At 49.9% G+C, this 9,208-nt stretch overlaps 1 protein-coding gene across 1 annotated transcript in view; it reads left to right on the top strand.

Moving 5' to 3' along the window:
• Nucleotides 1–3,435, top strand: part of Glra1 (glycine receptor alpha 1) — a 90,957-nt gene extending 87,522 nt beyond the window's left edge. Inside the window, 1 exon segment of the mRNA XM_033761581.1 lies at nt 1–3,435. This exon segment is cut by the window's left edge and continues 70 nt beyond it. Coding sequence (XP_033617472.1) covers nt 1–123 — 123 coding nt within the window. The 3' untranslated portion in view covers nt 124–3,435.
• The last annotated feature ends 5,773 nt before the right edge of the window (nt 3,436–9,208 follow it).

The raw sequence follows: 9,208 nt of genomic DNA, 5'->3' as shown, positions 1-9,208 counted from the left end.
CAGCGGGCCAAGAAGATCGACAAGGTCTCCCGCATCGGCTTCCCCATGGCCTTCCTCATCTTCAACATGTTCTACTGGATCATCTACAAGATCGTGCGCAGGGAGGACGTGCACAGCCAGTGACGGTCACGGTCAGGGTGGGGGCCGGGCGGGAAGGGGTGGGCGCGGGACGGGCGCGGGACGGCTCCGCTGTGTCCTGTGCGGAAGGGAGGCGCAGCTTGCCCAGAGCAGAAGGAAAGCGGTGTAATATATGATATATATTCATGCTTAATACTAGTGCCAAGCCTCCCGAGCAAACAGATCTGTTTCTTCACCTATCAGCCTAGTAACTGCTTAAATCTTACAAGTCACAGAGGCGACGGACAGTTTTCCCCAGAGTGGAAACAGTCACAAATAAGCTTGCTCCGGAGTGCGCCCCCCCGTCACACCACGTCCGCCCCCTGCCTGTCCTCACAGCCCACCCGGTCAGGTGGACACGTGCCAAAAAGCCATTCTGCCTCTGGCGTGGACCCGATCAGCGCGCAGGGGGAGAGCTGGAGAGAGGAGAGGCGAGTGGACACAGAGCTGGGACATCCCAGGGCCCACGTGTTCCCCGGGGAGTCCTCTCACTTCTGTGCTCCGACACCCACCCCAGGAGCCCCTCGCCATGACCCAGAAACGCCCGCCATGGCTTTCTCGTTATATTGCCAATATGCAATCTTTTCTATGGTTAAAAAAGTAATAATCTCAAGAAATGATATGAGGATAGACCGAGTGTAAACAGATGTACTTTTTTCAAATGTCTATATTTTTGGAGAGTCCCTTTGGAATTGCAAGCGGGTGCACGTTGGGAAAAGGAGGGCCAGGGAGATGGCATCGATTTTTCTTCTAGCGGTTCTACAGTGTGAAGTTCTGAGAGGTGACAGGGAAGTTCTGGGACTGGGGCAGAGCAGACATACACAGGGGGAGGAGATTTAGAAAGTTTAGAAAGTCTGTTCGTTATATTTTGACACTTCACGTGCCATATAGATAACGCGCCAAGTGTGAGGGGATGGCCCCATTCTATTTTTATGTCTTTTTTTTTTTTTCTTTTAGGTGCTTTGTTTAGCTTTAACATTGGGGAAAGGTAGATGAATGTTTCTCTTTCCTTCGAATTCTGAAGCACCGGGAGAAAAGGGAGGGGCCGGAGGTGAACTGTGTGTGGGGAGCAGGGTGCGGTGGTGCGGGCAGCCTTCTCCCCGCGCTGGCGCGAGGCCGGAACACTGGGTTCCGTTTCCTCCTTTGCACTTTAGAGTCTCGGCTTCGGATCAGGGTCATGGCCTGAATGGTGAAGGACAGCTGACGATCAACTAGTGCCGAGGCTTAGGGGTTCACTGTGTCGCTACAGCATCCCCAACTTGGGGCAGGACGAGGAGCGGTGGGAGAAATGGCCCCGCGAGCCTAACGCTCCCTCGCACACCTTTGCCAGAGTTTGCTCCCGTGCCCAAGGCCAATGGCCAAAAAAGGAAAGAGCACCAGTGATTTAGGCAGAGAAAGTGCACTGCAGCCAGAACAGGACTGGGCTTTGAGGCTTCCTTGATAAGAGCGTTTGCTGTTCTCTGCCTTCCTTCCTCTTGGTCTGTGCAGACCAGTCTGGGGTGAAGAGGGACGTGGAAATGGGGTGCCTTTGATCTGAGAAAGCTTGAGCGATGAGAGCCAAGGAGGTAGAAGTCTCTCATCCGAAACCATCCTTTTTCACACCATAAATATGTGTCCAAAGGAGGAAAAGTGAAAAAGAGAGACTTGAACAACTGCGACCCATTCAGGGTTGGACCATCAGTCATAGAACTGCTATAAGCACATTTCATGAGCACTACGTTCACTTTGTTTAAGGGCGGGAAGAAGCTTCAACTCCTAGGTGGTTCTGGAATCTTTCTCGAGGCCACCAGTCCCTTTCACTAGCACTTTATTCACTTATTTAGGTAAAAAGTATTTGTAATCAAAACTTAATACGTCCCAGGCTGGGAATTTATCTCAGTGGTTCTGTCGCCTGCTTTGCAAGTGCAAGGTCCCGAGTTCGATCCCCAGTACCAAAAAAAAAAAAAAAAAGTTACTACATCCCTGTTTCCTAACTTCATCATTACTGGTCTAAATTCAGAATGTCTAAAGTTTAGGGGAATCAAGCAACAAAGGCAGTCGGTCTCATCAGAATGAAAAAAAAAAAAAACCACTGATCTAAGACCTTCCACAGCCACTCAAACAAAAATGTCTGCAGATTCCACACTGGCTTTCTTACAGGCAGCAACTGGAATCCTCTTGAGACAGAAATCATTGGGCCAAATTCTGGAGCCCTGGACTTCTCTTCCCATGCTGCTGTATTAAACCTGGGAGGCCACCAGGCAAGGCAATGGCGACCAACTCTTAGAGACGCCAAAGTCTTCTCTCCAACTATTTCAAACTTAGCATCACTTGTGGAAAGTCAGTGGGAATAGAGGCATTATAAGGAATGAAAGATCCCGAATTTAGCCCTGCCTTTACTCTGGCAGGTAAATGATTTCAGCTTTAGTTTCTCTGAGTACACAGCGGGGAGAGTGGTAGGGAAAACTCCCTACTAGCTTCCTCTGACGGCTGCAGAGATCTGTGCTCAATCTAGAGGAAGTTCACACAACTAAACTGTGAATGTCCCTTCAATCTCCCCCTCCTCGTGGATATGTATGCACAAAGCACCCGCCCCTGCACAGGTTTTGTTTTCTTCTTTGGGAAACTTGTAGATTCTGTCCTCCTTTTACACCATGATATCAACATCAAAAATACCTTGGGAATGGCAGCACGCTCAAGGGGAAGACACTACCACGGACAAGTAATGTAGTAAGGACTGAGCAATAAAGTACAAGAATTTCACCAGTGTAGAAAAATCAAACCACATATGGCTCCCATGAAAAGGGCAATGCTTTCCTAGTTTCTTGTTCAGTCTGAGCACAGGTGATACTATGCATGGGTATTATAGATGCAGGGTGAAGGGCTAACGTGGGTGCAATAATGGGTTAGCTGTTTGTTTGTACACTGTTTGCATGTATGGGCTCGTATTTATGCATAGAGAAATCGGTGATTTCACCCAGCTTCAAAACTGCGGCTCAATCCAGGAGCCAGATAGTAATACCAAGGACATCTCTGTTTCTTTATAGTGGGTCTTGCTTGCTTCAAAAGCAGCCAGAGGCTGGGGATTTAGCTCAGTGGTTCCAGCGCCTGCCTCACAAGTGCAAGGGCCCAAGTTCGAATCCCAGTACCAAAAAATAATAATAATAATTCAAAAGCAGCCAGAATAAGTGACTCAGTTCTGCCCCCATGGTCCTTTCAAACAATCAAGAGTCCATTCTTGGCCAAGGCTTTATAGAGAATAAATATGGGAAGGCGTAAACAGAAAGACAAAATGTCTATATATGTGTATGTGAAATTTTTTGGTTTGTTTGTTTGTTTGAGACAGGGTCTCGTATGTAGCTCAGGCTGGCCTTGAACTAATAGTGATCCTCCTGCCTCAGCCTCTAGAGTGCTGGGACTGCAGGCTGGGCTACCCCACCCACTTTATGCGTAATATCTTGGATTTAAATCTGTTGTCTGTTTCCATCTAGAGAGATAAAAGAGGGCTGATTATTTGACCTCAGTGATACCTTTTTCTAAAATGTCAGTAAATAGGAAATGAGTCCCTTTCGGAAGCTCATCGGTATTTGTATTTTTTTCATACTTGAGAGAAAAGCAAATACGATGAATGACAGCTTCTCTCCTCCCATGTATGCATCTGTATGAGCGTCACACAAAGGCGTCATGTTTCATGAGGCTCCCGGATTTTAGACCGTGGAGAGCAGGCTGGGCTCCCCCGGGCAGGTGCCATCCCTGCTCATAGTCTTTTGTGAGATTCCCTCCTCAATTGGGACAGGCTGAAACTGAAGGGCTTTGTCCCTGTGCCGGCGGCAACTGCACCCTTCGTGGGGGAAGCCAGCGAGCAGAGGGTGTGGCTTGTGTTAGCTTCAGGGCCCGGGCCAGGATCTGAGTTTGAGCCAGCTCTCGACCCCCAGTCCGCGATGGACACCACTGTGGGAGCCCCCGTGCCTACCGAGCAGGCACCGCACACGCTGCGCTCGCGTCCCCGGCCGTGCAGAGCCAGGCGAGGCGGGCTGGTCTGCGGGCTGGGTCTCCCCGCTGGGGTACAGCATCTTTACTTCGCCAACCAGCCAGGCCGGTGTTTCCCCAATCCGACAAGCAGGGAGCGTATTCTGCAAGTATAAAGTAGCTTCTTTTCTTCCACTAAGCCCATCGACTCCAGGAATTTGAATTAAGAACTTCCTATTTTCCTCCAGCTCTGCAGAGCCCGAAACAAGGGCCTATGATCAAAGGGAGAAATAAAGAGATGCGCTTCGTTTTAAGGGAGCTAGCTTGCCATGGAGAATGACTTGCATCCGTGAGGAAAAGCGTGAATGTCAGCGAGGCTCTGGTCTCCCTGAACCCTGAAATCCCGGTGGACAGAGAGAAGTCCTCGGGTAGGAGGACGCGGCTGTGGAAGCAAAGAGCACTGTGAAAAGCCAGAAATGACACCGACCCTGACGTAGCCCGATGTTAACAGAGTGCAAGCGGTGACTTCTGTCCGACTGTCTCAGCTGAGGACCCAGAATGCCCCCCCAACCCAGGCCCAGGTAGCTTGGACCCCGAGGGCCCACGCGAGACTAACGCTAAATACTAATACTTTCCACTGTGTCCCCTGCTCCCTAAGGATTGCTCAGGCAGTGTCGGGATAGGTTCTGCCACACGTGGGTGTTACTCTGTGCTATTTTCATGGAGTTGTGTGGTTATTTAAAGCAATAATTTAGGTGCTTTATCGTTCTTTGGAACAGCAAAATGAGTTCCAAAGTAGAGATTATTGCCCAATTTTTTTAAGGATTGTTAACACCTCTCCAGTGAACATCACGGCCATCGCTTCTCCCGATTTTGCTTTCCCCCTGCTCCTCCCACGGCCCCCGCTCCCGCGGTTCCCATTTCATCAGTGCGGGCATCTTATTTTGTGAAACCAAACTCTGCCGAAAGATGCTGCTCTCTTTCTGGGGGAGGAGGGAGGAGAGGAGAACGGACCTCGTAGCTACTGTCTGGTTTGTCTCAAGGCTGAGGTCTCTGTGACTCCTCTTTGCCTGTGTGCGTTCAAATTTCACTGCTGTGGGAAATTTCCATGGGAACACCGGGTGGAGAAGTCGCGGCATGCGGAATGGTGAGCCAGAAATACACCGTTTCGAGGGCATGGTGATAGAAGTTACGTTTCATTAAGGCCACTAGCCGGCCTCGGAGCCGTACCAACTAACAAATCTGGGCAAGGAAGGCACCTGTTGCTGTGTGTGGACTCCAAGTATAACTGGCCTCTCGTTCCCGTGCCCAGCCCACTCCATAGCTCCTGGTGGGAACTCGTTAGGGTCCTGCAGTTCCTCGGATCCGACCGTTTCCTTATACAGCTACTCCACGGAAGCGCAGCACCCTGTTTAAACACACCTGCCTGTGAAGCACAGAGGTCAGGAGGCACAGAAGATCACCGTTCTGACAGCACTTCAGGCTCAGGGTGCAAATTCGGCGCCGGTGAGCGGCTCTCTCGGCTGGCTGCGGCCAAACACCGGGTAGGTTGTAGGCTAAAGAGAAGAAAGGTCGGAAAGGTTTTCTCATTCTTCATTGTTCTGCTGGGCTTGGAGCCCCCTCCCTGGGGAAGGGATGAGATTTGAAAAAAGAGGAGAGCGAGCCCTGGCCCTCCCATGTCAGTCTTCATCCTTTCCCATGACAGTCGGGTGCTTCGCAGCACGTGTCACCTGAGAGTCCGGTCGCGCCTCAGGACCGCGTTCCGGCCTCGTACGTCAGCATGCACGTCCTACAGAGGCTGAGACCCACTCCCCAGTGTAGCTGTTTGAATCCAGAGGCCCTGGGAGAATCAGAGAGATGCATCCGAGCAGAACTGGGGAAATATCCCTCGGGAAATAACTGATGAGCTCAGGTCCCCTCCCTGCCTGTTCCCCCATTCCCACCCCCACCCCCAGTGTCACCCGAAAAGGAAACTTCCGGCAAGATTTAGGAATCCCATATGCACGAATGCCCTGTCGAGTCCGTGCCTGTTGATCCCATTGTGGTAGCAGAAAAACTGAGGCCCCAGAGGATCCGGGAGAGTCGTGCACATCCGCACCAGTAATGAAGTTGCGCTAGTGCACAGAAGAAACGTGACGGTCACGTCCGGACTGAGCCAAAACCTCACCCTGGGGAGGACGCTTCTGAATTGCTTCCCCATTCCCGTCCAACCCCGTCCGGCCGGCCCACAGGGACGTGTGTGCTCGTACCAGGGGAATCTCTTCTCAGGTTTATATTGCGACCATAGGACAAATGGTCTTCGCTCTTCCTTCATCTGGCCCTGGAATTCATGAGGATATTGCAGGTCGAAACATTTCTTTCATTCTCATGTTTGAAATGAAGTCAAAGATCATTTTCAACCTCTCCCAAGTGGAGAGACAATCGAAATCCTATTTGAAACCACCCCATTCCCACAGGGCTATTTCCTTCTTTACCCTTAACTGATATCAGGAAGCGGGTTTTTTGTTTTGTTTTGTTTTGTTTTGTTTTTTTCTGGTACTGGGGATGGAACTCGGGTCCCTGCACTTGCAAAGCAGGCGCCGGAACCACTGAGCTAAATCTCCAGCCCCTCAAATAACGGTTATCAAACACCTTCAGGCTGTGTAGGCTCGGGAGACAGCAGAGCGGTGGGACTGGATAATCCAGGGGTAGCTATGGAGATGGTCACAGGAAAACACTTCTATAGCTTCCCTTTGGGAAACAATAGTGTTGACTCAGTTGATGTTCAAAAGCTTTTCTAGTCCACTTCTCCGCTTTATCTCAGCCTCAGAGAAAAACAAGAGGACTTCCTCCACACTCCGAGAGGCCCCAGTCTTGATCCTACGCTCTCCACCTTCCTTGGCCCCGACCCTGGTGTGGGTTTTCTGAGGCAGTGGAAAGGACGCTAGCTTTCCACTTGCAGGCTGACACGCGGCTGCTTGTGGGCACACTGACCCATGCAGGACTCAGGACTCTGCCGCCTGCTCTGGGGATGCTGCCCACATCACAGATGTGTTCTGTGTCGCGCATTAGGAAACAGTGAGTGACGACCCCACCCTGTGGTGTGAACCGTAAAGCTTTCTCCTGTGACCTCCGAGGTTCAAATCCCCGCTCTCCCCGAGAAGAGCCCATCAGAGCCACACGCCCTCCAGAGCGGCCAGCTCGGTGACACTTCCTCACTGCTGAATGCTCTGTGCACGTACTGGAACCTAGATTCTGGCCCTGGCTCGACTTATCAAACTCTGACACCCCTGGCCCCATGGATGTCATGGGAGGGTCAGCCAAGCAGAAGGCATCTCACAAGGAGGCTAGGGGCAGAGTGAATAAGCCCTGGACTCCGGTCCCTCTGGGCCTGAGCAGCGACAGAATGGCAGGCTCTCCCTATCCGTGTGACGCAACCCCCACCCCTGCCCTCACCCCATGAACACTGGCTCAGGAAGTTCACGCGAATGACTTCAAGTCAAGGCTTTGCCAACAAAGCTGAGCACTGTTCTAGACACTGGGGAGCTAAGATTTTTTAAAAACTGGCATAACGAGCTCACTTCCGGTATCTCCTTTTAACCTTCAATGAATTAGTTTACCCTCTGTGACTTTTGTCACCCATCTGTGAAAAGTCCCATCTCCCCAAGTTGTTACCAGTCTCTAGTCAGGGAAAAAAACTGGTAGTTGATCGTGTCGCTCAAAAAGCCGTATTTCAATTAAACATTCATTTAACTGAAATGAATTATCTAATTGCTAATAAAAGTAAGCTAGGTAGGGTGGCACACACCCGTAATCTCAGTACTCAGGTGGCTGAGGCAGGAGGATTGCCCTGAGTTTGAGGCCAGCCTGGACTACACAGGGAGACCCTGTCACAAAAAAAGACAGAACAAGTATAGATTCTTTGGCCTAATTACAAAAATATACATACATTTTGTATATCCAATGTACAAAAATTTAATATCAAATACCAGTGAATACTATCTTGTACTAGACTGAAAATCAAATATCTTCTTGATCAAGAACCAAATAAACTAGACCTGATGGCACAACCTGTAATCCCAGCACACTGGGAGGCTGAGGCAGGAGGATCCTAAATTGAGGGCCAGCCATAACAATTTAGTAAAAGGGCCAGGGATTTAGCTCAGTAGTTCCACCACCTACCTCACAACCTCAAAGTCCCAAGTTCAGTCCCCTAGCCAAACATGGTGGTGCACACCTGTAGTCGCAGCACTCGGGAGGCAGACGCAGGAGGATCCCTGTGAGTTCAAGACCAGCCTGGACTACATAGTGAGTTCCAGGTCAGTCTCAACTACATAGTGAGACCCTGTCTCAAAAAAACAAAAAAACAAAAAAACCAAGTTCAGTCCCCTGTACCCTCCAAAAAAAAAAATTTAGTAAAATCACATTTCAAAATAACAATAAAAATGGATTAAGGATGTAGGTCAGTGCAAAGGCCCTGTATTCAATCTCCAGTACCACAAACACACACACACACACACACACACACACACACAAACTGCTTTTTCTTCTCAAAATATGGTCAGACAATATAAATGTCAACCCACTTTAAAAGGTTAAGAACCAGGCCAGGGATGTAGCTCAGTGGTGCCACTGCCTGCCTCACAAGCACAAGGTCCTGAGTTCGATCCCCAGTACCAAAAAATTTTTTTTAATTTTTTAATAATAAAATAAAAATAAATAAAAGGTTAAGAACCAGATCAGGGATGTGGCTCAGCTGTGCAGTGCCTGCCTGGCATGTGCAAGGCCCTGAGTTCGATTTCCAGTACAAAAAAAAAAGGTTAAGAACCTACTAATTCCTTCTGTGATGCATAAAAGATTTGAAGTTGATATCGGGCCACTTTCTGCCTATCAGTTGTGGAACAGAGGAATCAGAAGAGTAAGAACCAGGCAGGTGAGACCAGACAGGACTTGGAGGGTCCTGAGAACACCTGTGTCCGGTGGTTCCACGTGAAAAGTAACCGTGTGGCTGGAAAGGCCGAGATTTGGCAAGAGCCAGAGGTGAAGGCTAGGCCTTCTGTGGAAGCCTTCCCCAAGTCTAGAATCCTTTTGTCCCCTCATTCCTCAAGATTAAGACCCGACTACAGACCCCACCGGGCACAGGACCCAAAGATGGGCACTGCCC

The sequence above is a fragment of the Fukomys damarensis genome, unplaced genomic scaffold (genome assembly GCF_012274545.1).
Source record: "Fukomys damarensis isolate Sample0158 unplaced genomic scaffold, DMR_v1.0_HiC HiC_scaffold_9, whole genome shotgun sequence".
In the NCBI taxonomy this organism is placed as follows: domain Eukaryota; kingdom Metazoa; phylum Chordata; class Mammalia; order Rodentia; family Bathyergidae; genus Fukomys; species Fukomys damarensis.
The sequence above is the reverse complement of the archived record's forward strand: the minus strand, read 5'-3'. Positions and strand labels throughout refer to the sequence as shown.